The 23,639-nt window shown below is 37.7% G+C and overlaps 1 protein-coding gene across 2 annotated transcripts in view; it reads right to left on the reverse strand.

Annotated features, from left to right (window-relative positions):
• LOC132795673 (probable nuclear hormone receptor HR38) overlaps positions 1 to 19,544 on the reverse strand; it is a 34,604-nt gene extending 15,060 nt beyond the window's left edge. Inside the window, exon 1 of one of the 2 annotated variants that reach the window (XM_060806543.1) lies at positions 19,437 to 19,544. Coding sequence is in view for 1 of the 2 variants with exons in the window: in XM_060806534.1 (XP_060662517.1) it covers positions 18,662 to 19,157 (496 nt within the window). In the remaining variant the exon portion in view is untranslated. Of the gene's footprint in view, positions 1 to 18,661; positions 19,251 to 19,436 lie in introns of those variants that run through there. The other variant, XM_060806534.1, reaches the window with a different exon arrangement.
• Between the last annotated feature and the right edge of the window lie 4,095 nt (positions 19,545 to 23,639).

Raw genomic sequence — 23,639 nt, forward strand, 5'->3', positions numbered from 1 at the left:
AAGAATTAAATACCAAAATTCAACAAATAATATTTTTGTTCATCCTTATTTAGTATTTTTCGTTTGAATTTAATACCAAGTTCGGCTAATAGTATTTTTGTATTTGTCTTAAGAATTAAATACTAAAATTCAACTATGTAATAGAATCTTCTCTCATACTTTTTTAGTATTGAATAAAATAAAAAGAGCTATTAATTTAAAAAATAATAATAACTTCGCTTAAAATAATAAAAAAGCAATTTTCACCATTTTTATGAACATTTTTCAATGCTGAATATTTTATATTTTTTAGCACTCGCTTCTTTTAGTTATCATATTATTTTGTATAATAATTAACATGTAAATAAATAAATAAATAAATATTTTATAGCATCGCAAATATTTTCTGCAAACGTTTAGATAAATCGACACACAGATTTAATAACTACTTTTTTTATAATAGATTTTTCCACAAACTGTTGATTAACTTGTTGTTAGCTTAATATTGCACAGTGTCGTATCTTTTTTTTGCCATTTATTTGATTTTGCATTAGTGAAGCTCAACAATTTGAGCAACTCTTTCACTTTTCGGCTTTCATCAAGTCATTCGAGTGGCTGCAAAGGCCATGCAACGAGTGAGTGTGAGTCTCAGAGGCTGTGGTCGATGCGGTGTCGCTGAGCTTGAGCCTGAGACGCCCCCACAACATTTGGCATTGCAGACGGTACAACTAAAAATTACCTAATGTATCGCTAAGTGCCTATATAGATAGCCATGCCCATTATCCACATAGTACGATGACTAGATGTATGTATTTATACCCGGCACTTAATGGGGAGGAAGGGTATGATCAGCAAGTGAAATAATGAAAAGTGTTGAAGAAGCAGAGGGCGAAATTTTGAATTTAAAATCTCAGAGAATTGGGAAAAATTTCATAAAAGTAAAGTAAAGTCATAAATTAAATATATTTTATCAAATATTTAGACTAATTTTCTAAATATCTATGAATATAATAGTATAATAAAGAATGAGATAGGTTGTTTTTTAATCTTAGTTGCTGATACTTCTCTTCGAATTCAAAGGTAACTTTTTCATTTCTATAAACACAATTTTGAATAAATTATGAAATTAAAATCTCTATTTATAATATATTTAAGTTTTTGTATTTTCCTTTTAATTTTATGTTGTCCCAATTTATATATTACTATATATATATATACTTTATATAGTGACTTGTGCAATCCCTGCTAAAAATCAAGTCAAGTATCTTTTAGTCGCGCTTTCTTCGTTGTTCAGCTCAAGAGTTTGGCTAGTTATGAAAATGATAAACACAACAAAAAGGCATTAAACATGATCATCATCATTGCTGCACATCCCACTTCCCATATCCACATTATATAGCTGGCAGTTGTGTCTCATGGCATGGTTTCAATTTTTTGTTGTAGTTGTCGTTGTTACAACTTTGTTTTGGGGGCTTTTTGGTGTGGAATTCATGGCATCATCTCATCCTAGGCATGGCTTGGCAACAAAAGCGCTAAGCTAAAGCAAGACACCAAACAGCGATCAACGAACAGCGAACACCGAACACCGAACAGAGCTCCAGCTTCAACTTGCTGCACACGCTTTGAGTGCAGTTTAAACGTGTCTTCAAGACGGTTATTAAATCAATAATGAAGCACACGAAGCCAGCAGCTATGAAATCTCTTGGCAACATCATCATGATGATCATGATCATGTGGCCAAAACTCTGGCTACATCATTAGCACTCGTCGAAGTTGAAGCTGAAGTCGAAGTCGATGCTGTGTTGTTGTTGCTGTCGTTGTTGGTGTCGTTGTCTGGCACGCCGGCTGACACACAAACATCGTGGAGTTCATGGAACGCACCCAAAAGCCAAGCTTACAGTTTCAGCTATTAGACGAGCTTTGTATTTTTCTATTTTTTTTTCTTCTTTTTCATTCGCTTTTATATTGTCAGTCTTCAGTCTTCAGTTTTTTTTTGTTTTTTGGATTTGTTTTTTTTTTTAGCTTAGCGGCGCTTCTCCTAGTTTCAGTTTCAGTTTCAGTTGTGCTGCTTTGGCTGGCATCGCCTCTGCCCAGAAATCGAACTATTAACTTATTGCTGCAGTCAGTGTTTGCAATTCTTCGGGCACATTCCAAGGCGTAAAAAGGCCCGTCTTACATCTCTTACGGCAAGGTGTCGCGGGTTAACTAAGGTGTGATAAATTTTTGTCGACTACGACTACGATGACGACGACGACAACGTTGCCATCGATATTTCAAAGGTCTCGGCATGTTTTGGTTTTTCGTTTTGCTTCGTTTTGTGATCTTAATGCTGCGAGCAAGTTTGCCATAATTGTTTTATTATGCGAATAATACACTTAGGTCGCCGGTCGCCATTGTCTTCGCAGCCAAAACAGATGGCAGGGCCACTCAGGGCAGTGGCAGCATCGTGACAGCGCAAGCCCCCCTGCTAAGCTGACTGCTGCGAAGAGTTGAGCGCCATCAAAGCTGACTGCTATGATAGAAGTCTGCTGAGAGCAAATTGACAGCAAAGCTGACTGCTACAATAGAAGTTTGCTAGGAGTAAATTGACAGCAAAGCTGACTGCTACGATGGTAGTTTGACAGGAGTAAGCAAAGCTCATTGCTATGAAAGTAGTTTACCAGGAAAATATGCCAGCAAAGCTGACTGTTGCGAAAACTTCAATGATTCTTAGTAAACTGCAAAAGCATTATACTGTTCTTAAGTGCCACAACACCTAACTGCACATTAAAGATAAGTGCTTTAACATTATTAAACTGCATTTTTGTAATATTATAATAAAAGAATTTTTGGGATACAATCAATTTTCTATCTTCAAGAAGGTGAGTCAGCTAAGCGTTTTATTCTGCACAATATTTACCTACAACCTACTCTTTTAACTTTTCTGGTACGCTTTTATGCAACAAAATTATGATTTTAAAAAATTTTAAATACAAATATTTATGCAATTTAATGCAATATATTATTTAGTAACATCCTTCAATCTCTTAGAATCATCTCGATTCACCGAACATTCAAACATTAATTATTTACCCTTTCAAATTAATTAAGAACTTTACTCCACACCCTCTTCTGCCTTCCACAAACGATGAGTACTCAACTTTTTTGACAGTGTCTGGCTCAAATATTTGAACTTGATCGGTTCATAAACACAGCAGTTAATTGTGCAGAAACAACATGGCGTATACGTGTTGAGCTAGAGTTCTTATGTATGTTTTAAGCACTCGCAGACGTTTGTACAAATTAATTGCAAACTGTGTTAACGGCAGCTCAAATTGTTGCTTCGGCTGAGGGGCTGGCTGAGGGGAAATACGCGATTGCCAAGAAGCTGACAGTACAGCAACAACAACAAATGTTAGGCAACGACGTAGCCGTTGTATTTATTTTCATTACAGTCGAACTCTAACTGCAACTTTAACTTGCACCCACACACACAATCCACACTCCACAATCCACACTCCACACTCCACTCTCCACGGCTTTGTTGTTGTATCTAACTATCCTCAGCAGCGGTTAACTATGTTGGTTTTTTCGGCGATAATTAATAGGCAGTGACAACGACAACGAGAAGCGACGCCTCGACTTGTTGCAGGGACACCGCTTCCCTTTCCCTCCCCGCCACCAACTTGCCACTTGTTGCAACTTGTGCATAAAAATTTGTCCATCGAATGCAAGTTGCTGTTGTTATTGCAATTGCTGGTGGCATCTCAACACGCAAGTGCAAAGAGTCAACGTTGCAGTTGCCACTAAAGTTTTGTCTATTTGTGTCTATTACTTAATTGCCGGACACTGCAACAGCAGAAGCAGCATCTAAAAATCAAGAGAGGGGGCGATCAAGGAGGCAAGGGTTGCCTATAATAACAATTAGCTTGGCATTTTAATATGCATTATTGCAGTGAAAAGATCGCAAACTGATTTCAGCAGACGACGAGTCACGATTTCAGCCAGGACGATGAGGAAGCTTTTGGCCATATGCGTTTTGGCCAAAGATGGCGAAGCGCTATTTTAATTACACAATTAATTTGTCTGGGAAACTCAGCAAAAGCGGCTGCAACCAAATGCAATGCAATCAAAAATAAGTCTACAACATGAAAACACCATCCAAACTCGATTGCGCTGTGTCCTAAAAAACTTAATGTAGACAGAGAGAAAAATGATGAGTGAAAATCAAACAGAAAAATGCAGATTTTAAGAATTGTTCGTTAAGCAAAAATGTGAAGAGAGCAAAGAAGAATTGTTTTTTAAATTAAATATTAACTATTGATAAATTTAAATATTAAAAATTTAATATATAATTTAACAAATTTAATTCCCAATCATAGAAGTGTTTTGCTATACTCTATACTATACTATACTCTAAACTATAAAATACTATATTTTATACTATACTATACTCTATACTCAAAATACTGAACTCTGCTGTACAATACCATACTTTATACTTAACTATAGTTTAAACTTTACATTATACTATACAATACTATTCTATATACTATACTATACTCTAAATTATACTTTATACTTTACTCTATACTCAAAATACTATACAATACTACTCTAATCTATACTTTATACAATACAATACTATACAATACCATACCTTATACTAAACTATACTCTATAATTTCTATACTATAAACTATACTTCATACTTTACTACTCTAAACTATACTTTATACTTTACTCTACTCTTCACTCAACCGTTTCAATGCTAAGAAACTCTTTGGTTTTTTTCCTCTCTATGCCATCAATCTCTTCATGCAGGGTATCCAAGCAAGCGAAAAGAAGAAAAAACAAAATAAATGCATCTAATGTATGACCGTTGACAGCTCATCGAGCAGCTCGAGCACAGACGAATTTTACATTCAGCACTTTTTGGTCAACTTGAAAACCTGTTGATGATCTCTGCATCAGTTTCCCATGACAGCAGCAAAGCCGACTTATAAATTGATTACAATTTGATGCAGCCAGGCAGCCAGGCAGCAAAGCCAAAGCCAGTAGCTTGTGCTAAATTTAGTCAAATCAACGTCGCTGTATGTGAATCTTTTATTTGCTCACCACATTAGCGGCAAAAAGAAACGTTGACCAAAAATTCACGCACACATTTTTAGAAGCGACAAAGCACAGTTATGGAACAAAACAATAATTAATCCAGTAGATGCAAGTAAAGAGTTCGACAGCGAGATACCCTTAGAAAAGATTTTTAAGAAATTGCAAGTGGTTAATGATGATTAAATTTAAATCAAAATTACTTACAAATTTCCTCAGCTTTGTTTTAAAAATGTATCTATACATATTCCTTCTAAAGAATAAATATGACAAATTTGTCAGTATTTAAAAAAAAAGAAAAAAGAATTTAAATTGAAAACAAATTTAAAATTTCTTTTAACCTAATATTATATATTTATATAAACTATTTCTATAACAAATTATACACAAGAAACCAAAATTAGTCTGAATATATTTGAAAGAAATTTAAAGTGCTTTTGAACTCAAATTCTGTTCAACACTTTTTTAATAATTTTAAATAAAGAGTAGAGTTCTCTTAAACTTTATCTTAATGAAAAGTCAAGGCAGCTTTTAAGGTTCTACTGGATAATAGTCAACAGCAATCGTGAGAGAGCAACAGACGCGCCTCCTCTCAGAAGCATCACGGCGTTGCCAGACTGTCGAAGTTGCAGTAAAATAACTGAATAGCTGCAATCAATGCACCCCTTTGATTCCTACACAGATAATATATCAAGCCAAAAGACGCAGCGCATGCGCAAAGTGCTTATTCAACATTGTATCGTTGTTATTTATTTATTTTGTTGTGCTGTCTTTTTTATATAAAGTTTCTGCCGTTGTGCGGGGCTTTATAAGGCAGCTGACGCTGCGTTCGATTCTAAGATCACAGTGGTCATAAATTTAGCGGATAACTATAGAAATAGAATAAAGCGCGTCCAAGCATCGAACCGGTTCTATCACTTTTACTCTCATCATCATTATTATCATCATATGAACAACACATACGGAGACGCGTCCAAAAGCGAACCAACTGTATTTTGATTTTGCTATTTCACTCTCGGTTTCAGACTCACATCTCCATCTATATATTGGTCTATTGCCGTCTCAGTCGCAGTCGACATTGCAGTGTGTCATCGCAGAAATGTTGCGCCGTAAACCAATTTTAATTTATGCTAATTGTACAACACTGTGGCAATTGGACGTCAGCACGCGAGAAACGAATCTTAAAACGAATTGGAATTGGAATTCGAATCTCACATAACGTATACGACACGTAGGGGCAAGCCGATGGCAAAGATATCGACATCGAATCCCCACAATCGAAAACGAGTAAGAAAGCAAACAGTTGAGTGTGCTCGGCTTTTAAATATGCGTTAATTAGGCTATTTGTTATTTGATTGATTCTAAGAAATAGTTTGAAATGTGGTTGTTATTTGCTGTATTAAAAGTCTAGACTTCAGCTTAGATTATCTTATACTTTCATCAGCATTTCATTTCATTTCAATTTGCAGTTCATAAATCATCATCATACCCTTCTCGATCATACAAGCCGGGTAGATGTTAAATTTAATTGGTCTACCACCAAAAATTTGACTGTAACAAAACTTTGCACGCATTTCTTTTGGCCACCAAGGTCTTGTTTTTCCGTTCCGTTTGATCGATGCACAATTGCCGGCAAGTGATGGCTCGATCAGTCGATCAGTTGATCAACTGATCAACACAGTCGATCGTCAAGCTGAGCGAACGAAAGAAGCGAAGTGAAGTGGAGAAAAAAATCACAGTCAACTTGCCCCATAATTCATCGCATTTTATTTATTTGTATTGTGTGTTGGCGCTGTTCAATCGGCTGCCTGATGTCTGATGTCGGATGTCTGATGAAGTCTCCGAGTCGGAGGTGTGTAGTTTTTACCTCTAGCCAACTGAGTGGCGTGTTAAATGCACAACAAGGTTCTTGTTTCATCCGTTAGATCCGCAATGCTTCGATTGGCTATCGACAAAATGCCTTTTATTATGCCTTTTTACATACGGTTTGTGTTTTTGTTTCTCTCTTTTTATTTGTATTTTTATTTTTTTGCAGCCATAAATCATTCGATGCTGTGGGAATCGGAGTCGGTATCTGTAACTAGTAGATACGTAGTATATGTCGTTGCTGCACAAAAAGTTCAATGTTAAAGCCGAGCTCGCGTTCGAGACAGCACACAAAAGAATTTGCCACAGTCCACAAAGCATCGTTCATTATCCAATTCCAATTGCAACTCTCCGATTCCGATTCCAATTCCGCTGGCAATTGTCAGCGAGCTGCGCGACGTCGAGCGTTAACTAGGCAAGTCAGAAAGCCAAAAGGTCTAACAAATTGAATAAAACCAAACATAAAAACAAAAACTGGGCGCAAACGTCATGCTTTACTTTTGTTTGTTAAGCAAATATTTGGTTCAGGGATTGCCCCAAAGATCAGCAAAGAGGATCAGAGCAGAGCAGCATTAATTGCTAAATTGAACTCGAAAGGGAAGCTTGAGGAGGAACGAGGCACACAAGCGTTGCCAGATCGTTCTATTACAGTGCTGCCAACCTATTACATATTTGCTAAATATGAACCAAAGATGAATCAGAGCAGATTGCTGAATTGAACTCGAAAGCGAAGCTTGAAAAATCAGGAACAGAGAAACAAAGCATTCCAGGGTTGCCAGATTGTTTTACTACAGCGCTGTCAACCTATTACATATTTGCTAAGCGTTGCCAGATTGTTCTATAACAGAGGTGCCGATCTATTACATATTTGCTATAAATTAACCAAAGATGATCGGAGCAGAGCAACATTAATTGCTAAATTGAAATTGAAAGGGAAGCTTAAAAAAGTAGGAACTGAAAAACAAGGCATTCCAGGGTTGCCAGATTGTTCTACTATAGCGCTGCCAACCTGTTAAATATTCGCTAAAAATAAACCAAAGATGAATCAGAGCAGAGCAGCATTAGTTGGTAGATCAATTAAACTACAAAATGAAGCTTGAAGAAGCGGGACCAAGGCACATTAGCGTTGCCAGATTCTTCTGTTACAGCGCTGCCAACCTGTTGCATATGTGCTAAAAATAAATCGAAATAGCCCTAAAATAAAACACACTTTTATTGCTTTGTCAGCGAGATCAAAAACTCTCCCTTTCCAGTTGTTAAACTCAGCTAAGCTAACTTTGGGATAATTAAGTCGCTTTAATGAGGCAAGAATTCTGTTAATTAGAAGAGATATACAACGCCTTGGGGAATTACTGATGGATTCCCCCCAAGTTGTGTGCACTCTCAGCGACAAAAGTGAAGGTGTTCTTTAGACTTTCAAGTAAATCTAAAGGTGCTGATTGCTGCATTTGTCCAATCGCGCAGACAGTCAACAGCAGTCGAGAAGCAGACGAGTTGGTTGCGGTTTTGTGGTCAGTCCAAAGTGTTTTAGGTCGTTTTGTTCACATTCTGTTGCTTTTTATTGAGCTCGTCTGCAATAGCAAACTCAATTCGAGAATGCATATGAGAATTCTGTGCTCTGCCAAGGCCATCGCAAGTCACTAGCCAATGACGATCGCTTCGATTTTGCAATCGGGCTGTTAATGTTACACAGCAAGATAAAATCAATTCGTTTCGCTTGATTCGTTGACATCCCAAAAATACTGATCCTCTAATAAACAAATCTTGATTTGTAATGTCGATGTGATTTTTAATAAAATAAATAATTTGTGGCTATATTTTATAACTGCATTTATCAATTTTAATTAATTTGCAAGTTAACCCAAATTCCACGTATACAAGTTAGAAAGCTACAGTCAAGTGGGCTCGATAAAGAGATTGTTGCTACCCATTTTCAATAAAACCATATTCTAAAAATATACCGAATTAATGTACAGAAAATATACAAAAATATGCTGAAGGCTATATTTGGTATATCGGTATAAACAACAAAATATACCAACCAAAGTAAATAAGAACACAATGCAGTAAGCGTTTTTAGCTACTCACAAGTATTTCATAAGTAATTTCTATAATTTTTTGGCGTGGCAAAACTTTTAAACAAATTTGATCTGCGTAGAAAAATAATATGTACTATCGAAAAAAAATATATATCTGTATCTCTTATAGTTTCTGCGGTATAATTGTTCATACCGATAGACGGACAGACAGACAGGCGGTCAAACGTCTGTAGGCAGAAAGTTATAATAATAATAAATTGAAATCTGTTCTTCAAATTCGAAATACAACTAATTTTCTCTCTGTACAACTTGCTGATGTTTTTATTAAAGCGGACAATATTTTTCAGATTTAATTCAATTATTCGTGTAGTATTTGCTTCGCAAAGCCGCAAAGTGCAAATGCAATTAATTAAATTGTTTAAATAAGCATTTGCTGGTTCATAAATTGCTTGGTTTCAACGCTGTCTCATTCTGTGGTCAGCGGTGTGTGTTAATACGAGTAATATGATGCATACTCATTAAGCATTTTAACGATACACCAAACAGTCTCTCATAAAAACGTTGAGCATAGTCAGGCAGTCAGATACTGATACATCTACAGATACAGATACATCTAGCGATGCAGATAGAGATATAATATATTGAAGCAACTTTATTTGAACACATTTATGGGCTTTTATCGTTTAATGAGCTTTGAACATCCTGTTCTCGATTTGAAATATTAATTGTAAGTGCATTCGCTAACAGCGGCATCAGCGAAATTCTCGAAAACTTATGCTAAAGTGTTATTTGGTAGTTGGTTTAAATTTAGCATCTTTAATGCGAATCAAGAAACTCGAACCCAATAGATCCAGTTTTGTATCTAGGAGTTTTTGTGTTTTTGATTAACGCGATTTCATTTGTGGTCATAAACTAAACTGCACACAAAGATTCGACGATAATTCGAGGCTATTCTGCAACGATCTCGATCTCATCTGCGAAATGCGATTAATGATGTCTGGAATAACGATCCTCAGGGTCACCAAGTGTAGTTGGGCGAAATTCTATCGAAGATCGCCGACAGGAAATGTTGTCGCGATCGTTCTGCATTTATTATACAACAACAACAACAACAACAACTAAAACAGAACTAGGAAAATTATTATGAAACTGGCTTGAAACTGTGCTCAAATTATAACAAAAGCAATGCTAATGAGCTCGTCAGACAGACAGAGAAGAGAGACTCGTTAGTCCGCATCTTTCTACAATACAAATCGTTGCATCTCTCTCGCTCTTTCACTCTCACTTTTACTTGCACTCTCGCTATCTTTCTCTGGCTGTCTTTGCCGTTATTTATATTGTTCACAAAAAAGTTGCAATGTTCTAAATTTTAAACATCTTTATTCAAATTTATGGCAACAAACACTGGCAAACGAGCATCAAATTATGGTAAGTAGTCTAAAGACAAAGCAGTTCTCGACACACGAAAAGCAAAAACGGAGGTTATTATGGAACATATACTATATATATACTTGTATATATGTATATGTGAGCATGTGTTGCAATCTAAGCTATTCGATAGAGTGCTTGATGTCACTTTGTTGCTATTTGACAATCTTGTCACATTGTGCGATGCGATGTTTGACTTGGTAATGAGATGCGATCGTTCGTTGGTTCGCTTGCTTGCGTTGCTTGTTGTTCTAGCTTTAATTAAGCCAATCTTTGTTGTTTTTTTGAACAACGTTTTCGAGATTTTATTTCTATTTTTGTTGGTTTTATTATGCACTTATTGCCACCGACACTGCAAAGCAACATTCGCGCTAACGAAGTGACCATCGCGACAGACGGACGGACAACAAATCTTTGGGGATCTGTGCTTTGGTATTTACATCAACCACAAAAAAGTGCAGAAGCTACTCGCAAGAGATCGCTATCAGTTAAGAGATGAATAGAATGTTCATTTTAAAAGTGTTGTTCAATCAAAAGTTGCCATCAAAATGTTCAATTATTTCGAGAACTGCACAACTATTTAATTGATAAAGCAATTATTGCTAAAACTAAATTACTTTGTATGTCATTCAACTAATCTAAAAAGTTCACAGCAATTTTATAATATATGCCAGATAAGTTGTACAGATAAATCAATTGATTCTTAATCTTTTTTCTAAATAATCGAACAATTTTTGAATATTTTCAAATGCAAATTTAAATTGAGTTGATATCAACAAAGCATTTACTAATTAATTATATATTCTGAAAGTTTTCCAATAATTTGTTAATAAAAAATTAAGTAAACCATAATTGAATAAATTTCTTGGAATTGACACTTTTTACTTTTAGTAAGTATCCTTAAAGTTTCAGATGAATTCGCTAATAAATGCCAGTAAAATAATAAAAGTCCAGTTGACAATACTTCATTAAAATACTCTTCGAGGTTCGTTAATAAAATAAACTTTGTCTGGCTACTGTATTTTGTTAATGTTGACGTGTTTAAAAAAATGTACATCTTAAGCGTTGTTTAATTGCCAACATTAAACTTGTTTATGTTTTGTGGCATGCACGTGATATGCGCTGCATTACGCATACGCAGTGTGTGCCTGCCACTAATAGCGCAAGAGAGTATACAACAGAGAGCTCACACACACATAGAAAATGAAGTAGAAATACACACGACAGACAGTCGTCTCATATACACAGGATGCTATCTCGCTTCCTCGTTGACGTCATCACTTTTAATTTTGGCCACATGGCAACGCTTATCGATCCACTTCTTTGTGTATGCGCACTGCAGGACAACAAAAATAAGTGAAAGACGATGGAGAAGCAGAGGGGAGCCGCGAACTCAACCAAGGACGTCACAAGTGTGCTCAAGTGCGTGTTATATGTTTATACATATGTATGTATGCGTGGCCATCTGTCTGTGTAAATATGTAGGAGGAGTTGCCATACATACGCATGTAAATAGAAGGAGAAGAGGTTGCCAGACTCGATGGATTTAAAATGCAGCGGCGTTGCCTTCAACTTAAGAACATGGCGGCCAAGGCAGTTCTTAAACGCTGCCTAACCTCAGGCGTTGCTGCAGCCTGCATTAATTTTGTAACAAAAACCAAAGTAACAGCAAAAACACATAACAAAAAAAGAAACTGTGCAAAAAGAAGGTGTGTGTGTGTTGTATTTACACATAACAACAACATGCAAGTGTGAAATCATCAGGGCAGCAAGTGAGAGAGAGAGACAGATGAAGAGGGAGAGGGAGAGAGTTGGAGAGAGAGCGTAAAGAGAAACGACCTTGAAAGCATTTGCAGAGAGCGCGCGTGAGAGGCACGAGTCGCTTTGGGGGTTTAACTTTTCCTTCGTTTTATTTCAGCTGTTGTCGACACACATATACAGAAACACACACACACACACTGGAATGGCGACCCCGACCTACAGCTGGTCACATAGTCAATGACGTCACAACACGGCTGTGGACTATTTATAGTGTAGAATTGAAACGCACACACATATACACATGCATATACTTTTGTGTATACGCTGCTGTTTGCATGTGTATTTGTGGTAGCTTAAATTACGCCATCGTAAAGCGTAGAGTTCTTCGATTTTTACTGCCCCTTCTGTTCTGTGTTGTTGTTGTTGGCTTTAAAAATAGTTGCACACAACTGGAAAAAGGGCGTTTAATATAATATGCAACAAACACTGTACTTTATTTTAGCCTGCATTTCGAACTTAGCTATGTAATTTTAGCCACACAAAATGAGTGTCAATCAAGTCAACGCTTCGCATCGCATCGCATCGCATCTTCAACAGCGTCAAACAAACAAGTTAGGCGCCAAAACATGAAATAAACAAGCCAATCACACACACATACACACACATCGAAATATATGTATATGTATGTAGGTGCTTACAATGTATGTAACCACTTATATACAAAATAAGTGCCATAAAAAATAACAAAAATAATCATATAAAATAACAGTTTTAGGCAAACGCAGCAGTTGCAAAAACAACAATTTGTTGTTCGTCTTGTTAGTTTGGCAAATTTTCCTCAGCCGACAGACAACAAGAATTGCAATCTTCTAGGCAGCCAGGCAACGATTAACAAACATTTTATTTTTTACTTCTTTGGTTTTGAGCGCACATTACAACACCAAATCAACAGCGACGACAGAGGGGAAAAAACACGAAGGGGGCCAAGCCCAGGTAGGCAACTTGTTATCGGTTGCTTCTTTAGAGATTTCCCCAGTATTTTCGGTTTTTTTTTTTTTGAGAGGCATTTTTAGTTGATTGCATTCGTCATGGCGCATTTGCAACAAATAATTAAAATAGTAAATTTAAACAGCCAGCAAAATGTAGACAGCAAATTGTGCTTGTTGCCACGCATGTTATTTTCGTTTTTTTTTTTGTGTCGCTGTGTTTACTTGTAATTTCTTGTTTTAATTCTAGCTTGTTTGATCGCAAGAATTTGACAGTAATCGTAGTCGGAAGGAATGTCGCTGCTGCATGAACATGTTCATTGTTGTTGCTGCAAGTTGTGCAACTATTTTTAAGTGTTGGCTCAAGAAGCTGCTGATATCGATAGGCACCGGAGGGGGCGGCATAACGATAGACATTATCGTAAACCGATAACATAAAATACCATTCGCGTATTAATGAGAATGGCAATTTAACTAGTTGGCAATTTGTTGTCAACAGCAGTTTAAGAAAACGAAACCTTTTTTAATATAGATAACAAATCACTAATCAGCACTAAATACGGTTCTATAATATTTAACAATGCGTTAATATATGTTAATACAATTATAAATAAAAGTTCAAAAGATAAGAACAAACTTTTCTTTCTACACTTTTCCTTAAACACTTAATGCTATTCTACAATATTTAAAAACAAGATGAAATATAAATAAAATACATAAATTTTATAAATACTAAACAAATTTTGTCTATTATTGTAATTCGATTACTGCAGCCATGCCATAACTCCTTTTCCTTATAGTCAAAAATAAAAAAAATAAAAAATATTTCCCATGTACATATGTATTTAATATTGAAAATCGGTTTTATACCTCCAACCAAAGACAAGTGCACCACAAAATTAAGAAATAAAGAAAAATGGAAAAGGAAAAAAAATTAGTTATAAACGAAACGAAACGAGGTAACAGCAACAACAGCAACGACTGCGACTGCGACTAAAAGCAATCCAATCAGTTTCGAATTAAGGTTTACATATGCGCCGCCAGCGACCAGCAGCCAAATTGACCAACAGCCAATAAAATAAACAACAACAAAAGAGGAAAAAAACAAAACACAGCATCAACAATATAATAAAAACCCCAAAAACACGCGGAGGAAAAACTTTGATGGCTGAACTCTGTGGCGATGCTGCAGCCGAATTGCATTCCCATGAATGCTGTGTTCTGTGCTGTGCAGTCGATTAATCGATTATCGGAAACGGCGAAATGCGAGAAATGATCGGGCAAAAGTTCTTAGCATGCCAACGTGTGACATCGCCGCGTGATCCGAGTGGTTGAGAGCAGTGCATTGAACTCGAGGCAGTGTAATGCTGTAATTAAATTCGAAATCGAAAACTATGCGGAATCGATTGAAGCACTTGCTATTCTGGGCTAAGAAGGGAGAGAGAGAAAGATATGCATGAACAATGTGTCAGACGCCTATTGTCTAATTATGCGGCAATTGTCTAAAATTAAATAAAGTAAACGTATTTAGAGATACTTCAGATGAACTAAGAATGCACAAAACGTGGCTGAATTAGCGTGTGAACCAATTGAAGAGCTCATTGAAGTGTTGCACAGCAATGCCAATTAATAATGGCTAACAAAACGCATAAAATAAAATCAAGTTGAACAGCAACAACAGCAGACAAGAAAACCTAATAAAAAACAATCAATCCCGTCCATAATTATTACGTCATTAAGGTTGGCTCGCATCTAATAAAACAAAACAAAAAATAAAATAAAAATAATAAAACAAAAACAAAACTCCATTGTTGAGTGCCACAACAAATGAAACTGAAACTCAAATCGAAGCTGGACGCCAATGTTCCATGGATGCTTTTCAATCGTTGTCTTTACTATTTGGCTATAGACAATAATGGCTAATAACAGCGAGACAGTCAGACAGTCAGACAGTCAGTCAGTCAGAGAGTCAGTCAGGGAGTCTTCACTCTCTGCATTACTTATCAAAATTCGCATAAATCAACACAAATAATTAAGCAGTTCGTCCGGGTCTCGAGAGTCTCAAGTCGGGTAATAATCATTAGCTAAGCCGCATGGAAATACAAATCTTCGATATGTATGCGAAATATAGTAGTTTCTTTGAAACAAATGTTATTAGCTCTTTTTGCGTTGATTTCAAGGTGTGAATTGTAGAGCAAACAATTCGATTTGCACTCCCAAAAGCTAACGGCATTAGTAAAATTTAAGTATATTATATCAACAATTAAGACTATCAACTGTTGTCTAGAGCTCAAAGTTTTGTTAGTCATTCCACAGAGCATATTCAGTTGATTAATCACAATCAAATACGTAATAGTTTTATAGAATAAATGTGCGATAATCAGTTTTGCACTCGTAATTGACTAGCTAATAAATTATTTTCAAGATTTTAAAGAAAAAAAATAGCTAATCGAGTTGCAAAGTTTTGCGAAACTTCCTTAACTAATATAAATCATGTTCGCATAACAAACGCAATGCCGCAAAAGCAAAACAACGACTACTGGTCTTCGTCTTCGTTTTCGTCTTTGAGTTACCAAATAGCATCAGCATCCAACAATAGAGCACAACTTGAAAACGCATGACAAGATCGTGCAAAAAATATTACAATGGGAGGAGAGTCGAATCTGTGTCCAATGCGGTCAGAAGCCAAAATTTATTCAAATATTCCCAAAAACTATTGTTTGTCTCGCGTAGCTCGCATAATTTATCTTGATCAAAACGCATTCGAGGAGGCGATAGTTATTGTTTGATATATGAGCATATTATTGTATTATTTACTATGCTCAAATCTCTATGCAATTGTCGGAAAAGAAATGTTTTCTAAATTGAAATAATAGAAGAGAAGCAAAAAGTGAATTTCGCACGCCACCAAAAGAAACAGAGAAAACATATATAAAAACAAAACCGAAACGAAATTAGAAAAACCAAAAACCGAAAATGACTCGTGATTATTTTACATACTACAAGAGATGCTGTCTCATTCCTGTGGCTTTTATTGCGACGTCATCAGCACGTGGTGTCCGCAGACACAAATATAAACATTTCTGCACATTTCGAATATGCATAATAAGCACTCTACACTTATGCCATCATTTTCTAGTGCACTTCTGACGCACCTCATCACTTTCTCTGCTCTCTCTCTCTCTCTCTCTCTCTGTCTCTCTTTCTTCTGGCGATCTTAGTTCAAGTTCATGCAATTCGTTTTGGGATAAACACAACACAACACAACACAACACACAGCTAACGATGACGCGCCCTGCAGTCCGTGTAAACAGCGTGTAAACCGTGAAACTGCTGTAACGTGTAACGTGTAACGTTTTGCATTTGCATTCAGATTAATGGCGTCGCTGGCGTCATGGTTTGTCATCTGTTGCCGGCCCACTTTGGGGCCACACTTGGCCACAATTCGGCACCTCTTGCCAATCAATAACACCATACAAGCTGTTGGCTGGCTGGCATTACGTATACGTGCTGTATGCCTTAACCATATCAAACTAAAACCTCTTCGCTTTCCTCAATAGCTTCGATAACGCTAAACTGCAGTTTCACTTAGCAAAGGTCGAAAGTGAAAATTAGCCAATAAAGAAATCGATTTCGAATGTAAGATATTACTATATTGCTATTCAATATTTTTATAAGAATATAAGAGATTACTTCTGATGTAAGATATTACAATATTTCTACTCATGAATTTTTAAAGGAATTTATAGTAATATTTACTAGACTATAATAATAATATTTACTAGTCTATAGATTATTTATTTACTACCAAAGAAAAATAAATATAATTCAACATATTTCCTACATCATTTCATCTATCATAATCTTCAGCTTTACATCATAAATAACTAAATAAATGAAGAACACACTCTTATACCACAATTTAGCAAATAATAAAAAAAGGATCAATTTCAAACAACATTTTTATAACAAATTACAATTATAAATATAAATATACTTAGTCAACTCTTTTTAAAGTATCTCAAAGTGTTCAAGGACACTTTCGCTACATCTTCAGGTATTTTTAGGCTGTGCAGACCCGTTTGACAGTTCAAAAATAGCCTCATTTAATTGTTGCTCTACTCATAGATTTATTAATAAAAGTGCAGTGGACAACACACAACACACAGCCACCGCATGAATATGCATAAGTGTGTGCGTGTGCGCTGTGGGCCTTAAATCATTTTGCGTCAGGTCGTCGCTGCCTCTGCCTCTGCTTCTGCTTCTGCTTCAGCCTCTGTTTGCTGCCCCGACGCGTCGTCTGCCACAGTGGCTGCCTCGCGTCGCCGTCTGCTGCAACTCGCGATGCTTTGCTGACGCTGGCAAACATGTGGCAAGCCAGGGAGCCAGGAGGGGAGGAGGAGACCAACGACGAAAGCAACAAAAAAGATTAAGTATAGGCAAGCAGCAGGCAGCACAACTGGGACGAAACTCATATTTCTATTATTTACTAAATATTTCGCTATGTATTTTACTAGTCGCAGTTTGTGTTATTTGGATTTTTTTTTCTACTGTTTGTGGGACGCCCCTTTGATGCAAATTTATGTCGTCATTGTGCGTCGTCGTCTCCCCGAAGCGGCGTGTAAACAATTTATTTAATGCCTACTTGCCTGTTGCTTGTGCATTCACAGATTTTCTACACCCGGTCCACACTCAGGGTGAAAAGGGTATAACTAATTGGTAAGCCAAGATATGACTTCTAAAAGTATGTTCATATAAATTCTTTGGACCAGAAGAGTCTAGACTCTATAGATGTGAAGTGTTTTTAAAAATTTAGTCTGCATTATCGAACTTAAATACTAATTTCAAGAATAATTTAGCTAAAATCATAAAATTATTACAAATTTTTTTAAATGCTTTCGAAAGAACAAAACTTAATTGCTTTGGTCACACTGAATTCAAAATTCATATTCATATTCTAAAGCTACAAAATTGTTTATGAGTATTATTTTAAAATGTAGTCTGTTTTCTGGAGAATTCTGATTTAAAGAATAACTTAGATATAATCCTATGATATTAAGAATATTGTGAATGCTTTCGAAAGAACAAAATTTAGTTGCTTTGGTCACACTAAATTCAAAATCCATTAAAAATTAAGACTCTAGACTATAGAGCTACAAAGTTATGAAATATTATTATTTAAAAATTTAGTTTGTTTATCGAACTTAAGAATACTTTTTAAATAATAATTCAGTTGTAATCATATGATATTAAGAATATTGTGAATGCTTTCGAAAGAACAAAATTTAGTTGCTTTGGTCACACTAAATTGAAAATTAGTCACAGGTATCTCAAAGTCGCGTCGAACTTGAGCAGAGTTCCTCTTTGCGTGTTTCGCAAAAGTATTCATTTAATTGTACGTCCGATTTGGCAATGCGTAATATTGCGTAGATTGCGCATACGCCGCGTAGACATCGTCATCGTTAAGCTACAAACACCAACACCAACACCGCAGAGAGAAAGACTGATACATACACGTGTGTATTCCGTTGCTATGCCAACTGTTGCTATATCCCGGATGATGACAGGAGGATGCTCCCGCACTCCCCGCTCCCGCTCCCGCTCCCAAATGCCCAATATCACAGCCCTCGGGGAATAGATTGCGACAGGGATAAATCAAAGCGGGCAAAGCGACTGCAGTTGCAGTTGCAGTTGCAGCAACAGCAGCAGTTGTATTTAAATTCTGTCTGTAGCACGAATTGTTGTTGATTTCATAGTACAAACTGCTCTCGTAGGGCGGGAAAGCGTAAAAGGATTCGCTTTTGATGGTTGCAAGTTGTTCCTGCTGCTGTTGCTGCTGCTGCTGATGATGTTGTTGTTGATGTTGTTGCAGTTCTTGTTGATGTTGCTGCTGGTGTGACAACAGTTGGTCACTGCCAAACTGAGTGTTGTTGTTGTTATTGTTGTTGTGGCTTAGCGACGCCGCCGCCTCTTGCTTCACCACAATCAGCGAGGCAAGACGATCGCGCATTATAGTTAATTGAATAGTGTTTTACTTTCGCTTAAGCAGGGCGGGCATGTGATTAAGATTGTGATTGATATAGATGATTGATTGATTGATTGATTGATTGACAGATTGATTAATTAATAATTTTATTAATTGATTGATTCGTTGCTTGATTGATTGTTTGATTGATTGATTGATAGATTGATTGACGGAACACAAATGAATAAGAACACATAAGAACCAAAGGGAGAAAGAATACACAACATGAAGATGCAGTTGGGAGGTTGTGGTTATTCTAAGCACCTGAATGGCGCGCTTTAACGCGCTGGAGATCCAGCACGAAAATGGACGTTGTAGCTGCTTGGCTCTTTAGTTGGCTTCGCTTGTTGCAATTGCAGTTTGCTGCTGGTTGTTGTAGTTGTAATCAGGCCTGGCCGTTGCTGTCTTCATTATTCACGCGAGTCGCTGGATGTCCTTGCATATATTTTAGCATGTCCTTAGACTTGAACTTGTTCCCCTTCTCCTCGGCTCGGCTCGCCACAGTTCGGTGAGTTGACGTTTGCGCAGTTGCCAAGTGACGACGTAAGCAAAACTGGCGACGTAATGACTTACGCACGTTTCTTTCTATATGTATATGTATAAACACTCCTCGTAGTTGTATGTGTATGTGTTTGTTCTATATACTCAGGTACAAGGACATTACTCAATGTTATTGGCAAACAAAAGAAAACTGCTGCAAATCGATGCCGTAATGTTGTTGCTGTTGTTGTTGTCACTGTTGTTGATGTTATTCTGTTGTGGAGTGTGAAGTTTAATGCACATTACACATACGCACTGTGTCACAATTGCAAATGCAACTTATCGATATATAAAATACTTTATGCTGTCAACCGGCTTCCGTTTCCGCATAGAACAACAACGACGACGACGACGACGCGACGATGATTGCAACAACGACAACGACGACAACTTGTTGCAATTGAACAATTGTTTTAAACTTTAGGCACACCCGTTTAATATATTTATGTATTTCACGATATATTAATATGCATGTATTTTTTTTTTTTTTGCTGTAATACTGCTACGCGAATTTGTAATGCAAAATAATTACAACTGTATGTGTGTGTGTATGTGAGTTAAACATATATATTTTGTTGTGATTATTAAATGTTTGTTTAGTTGGTGTTTTTCTGATATTGAGTTGTGTGAGCAGTTTTGCGAATAAGTTGTTAACAATGCGGCGTCTGTGACGCGACTGAACTTATCTTTACGGTTACACACGACTATATCCAAACAGCAAACGGACGAGCAGCGCTAAAAACGTACGCTCTGCCTCAGTCGACGTCGCCGTTCGCTTCTGCGTCACCGTCACAGTCGTCGCCGTCACAATTCGATTTCGTTGTCTTTGTGAGAGAGCGAAAAGACCGTTTGTCTGCCGTCGGCTGCAGCACACGACCTACCTTGTGCGCTCGGCTCTGCAGCCGAAGTCAAAGTGCTATTACGTCATTCCCGAACTATCATCATCATCTACAACGGCGGCAGCAGAGCAGAGCAACAGCAGCAACCGCAGCAGCAGCAGTGATGGCGGCAGCGACGACAGCAACAACAAAATGCAGCTCGTGCGAGCAAAAATCGATGACGTCGTTGTAAGGGCGCCTGCGCTGCTGCTACGCCACAGTAATGTGTGTTTGCAGGCACGCACACACGCATACGCATACACACTGCAGGAGAAGAGGCTCTGCGGCGACGACGACGACGTCGAACGAAAGCGAAGACGGAAATAATTTGCGTCATAAAATTGTTTATGTGCTGTCTCTGTTCGTCGCACGCCATTTGTAGCGTGACCAGGTAACAGTAATAGCAACAACAACAATGACAATTGATTTTTTTTTCTTCACCCGCTTTATTTTGCCACTTCACCTGAATTGTTCGTGCTCTCTCACTCTCTCTTTCTCCCACACACGCCCACATTGAGCACCATCCTTACAGAAACGGAGCCGGCTTGCGGTTCCCATCTACCGGCTACCTTGCGGCAATGTGTGGGCTCGCTTCTACACACACACACACGCACAGATAAATATTTATCTACGTGTGTTTGTGTCTGTAATGCAAGCAAACTGGCAAGCTCACTTATTTCTGATTGCTTTAATGTGCAGAGACACAGCAGTAAAAGTTCTTAATATTAAATGATTTGATTGTGTATTCTATGATATTACTCACCATTAGAAATTCATACCATTAAAGACACATATTGTGGGCGAAGCTGCCTGAAAGAATAGAACACACTGACACATTTTTAACACATGCGATTTTATAATACTCAAATTTCGCTACTCGTTGCACTAAATTGCCCGGAACCAGTTCGTTTAATTGCCCACAAGCTTATCGTTCATTTAGTTCGATCATTTGTTATCGTTGTCCTGCGTGCATTTTGATTGGTCGCTTACAACGCAAAGTTATCGTGAGAAAGAACACATGAGCGATAAGCAAGCTACGATCATTTGCATAGAAATTAAAGTGACAACAACAAAAAGCACAGCTTGCCTTTGAAGCCGGCGTTTCCAACACATTTGTATAATCATCAACACCTAATCCGCAACTTAGAGCAACAAGTGCCGTCGTCGCTGCACAAGCGCAGTGCACACATACAACTCTCTTAGCAATGTATGCATAAAGCCGAAGACGAAGCTAAGGCCGAAGCCGAAGACTCGACTTCGTTGTCGAGAGTGAGAGTAAGAGACAAATTCGCTCTATGTGAGTTCCAGTTTGAGAGGCGTATAGTAGAAGTAGGTGAGGCCGGCAACGTTTCGTTTTCGTTCGGCTTTTGCGACTTCGTGTATACATATGTATGTGTGTTGTTGTTGTTGCCTGCATTCGTTGTGGCTATTTTTAGACAGGTTCCAAGGCACGTTTTCTAACTGTTTATAGCGTATGCGCTATGCTCTGGCTATGGCTTGCCCAAAAGCCAAAGACAAACGTGAGATCGTCGCGACGCTCGGTCAGCCGATGACTTGGGCGCAGTTGCTTGGCTTGGGCTGCTCTTCCTTTCGATTTCGCTAGATTTTCGGTTCCCATAATGCTTTTGCTGCTACTTTGACTGCGACTGCGACGGCAACCGCTGCATCGGCTGTGCAGTGCAATGCAGTGCAGTGCATGTTTCTACATGCATACATAATCGCATACATACGTTTGCATGTGTATGTTTGTGTGTGTGTGTGTTTGCATGTATTTATATTAGTTAAATTTTGGGAGCGACGCAAGTGGAACTGGTCTGGGGGCCATGCATGTTGTTGGTGGCGTTGGCGTTTTGCTGCTGACCCGCTCGTGGCCCCAAAGGTGCATGCAAACAGTTTCAACTCTTCTGTGGGCAAGCGTTGAAGTCGCTTCCAAGAGACGCCTGTTGCTGTTGTTGTTGGTGTTGGGGTTGCCATCGTCGTCGTTGTTGTTGTTGCTGTTGTTTTATTGGCTGTATTAAGCGTGACATGCCAGGCACAAAAGTCGCAGCGAAGCCAAGCCAAAAAACTTGGCACTCCTTGTTTTTGTTGTTGTTGTCGTCGTTGCCTTTGTATTTTTGTCTTTGTCTTTGTTTTCTGTGATGATATTCTAAATGTGCTGCGCCAAATTTGCTTCGTTTTGCTACGTCTATTTAGAGTTGTTGTTGTTGCTGCTTTTGTTGCTGCTGGCTTTAATGCATGTATCGTTTTCGCATCGTTGCTCAAAGTTCGTGAGTTTAATTTAAGGAATTTTAGCTCTTTTTGATTGCTATTTAGGCTTTGATTTTTGCCATATCTCCCCCTCTCTCTCTCTCTCTCTGTCTCTCCCTCGCTCTCTCTCTCTCTCTGTCACACACATTGCTAGATTTCAATTAGCATGCGGCACTTTGCGTTTTTTCGCCGTTGTTGGCGCTTTTGTTGTTTCTGCTATTGCAGTTGCTTAGTAGTTTCGCCCGCTGCCGCTAGACGGCGCATTTGTGACGGCGCCTTTGCAATCATTTGCATAAATTGCTTTTGCTTTTCGGGTCTCGCCAACCCTTTTGCCGATTTGCTCTTTCCTCTTCCTCTTCCCGCTCCACGGACTTGCCCACTTTATCGATGACCCACCTATCCATTTACCCAGCATAACAATAAACCAAAAGACACTCCCCCCTCCCCATCCACAACTTTGCCTGCAGGTGAATTTTGTGGCGAATTATTATCATTATACACTACTATAGTTACTTTATATATACAAAGTATATTTCGCTTCTTTTGAGCAATTTTGGGCTATTTCTAAATTGTTTGCTGTTTGGCTAAATTGCATTTTAAGGCGAACATGTCACAATATCGCGTATACGCCCCAAAATGCCCAACTCACTTTCGTGTGGCAACCACAAACAAAAAAATATAATATCCAAGTGTCGAGCAGTGAGAGTGTCGACAACAAAGCGAAAGGATTACGAGGCTCACATTTTATTTGGCTTTAAAGTTTTTATTATGTAAGAAAAGGTTGATTATAAATTGGTTATTT

This window comes from Drosophila nasuta, chromosome 2L, assembly GCF_023558535.2.
Source record: "Drosophila nasuta strain 15112-1781.00 chromosome 2L, ASM2355853v1, whole genome shotgun sequence".
Taxonomy (NCBI): Eukaryota; Metazoa; Arthropoda; class Insecta; order Diptera; family Drosophilidae; genus Drosophila; species Drosophila nasuta.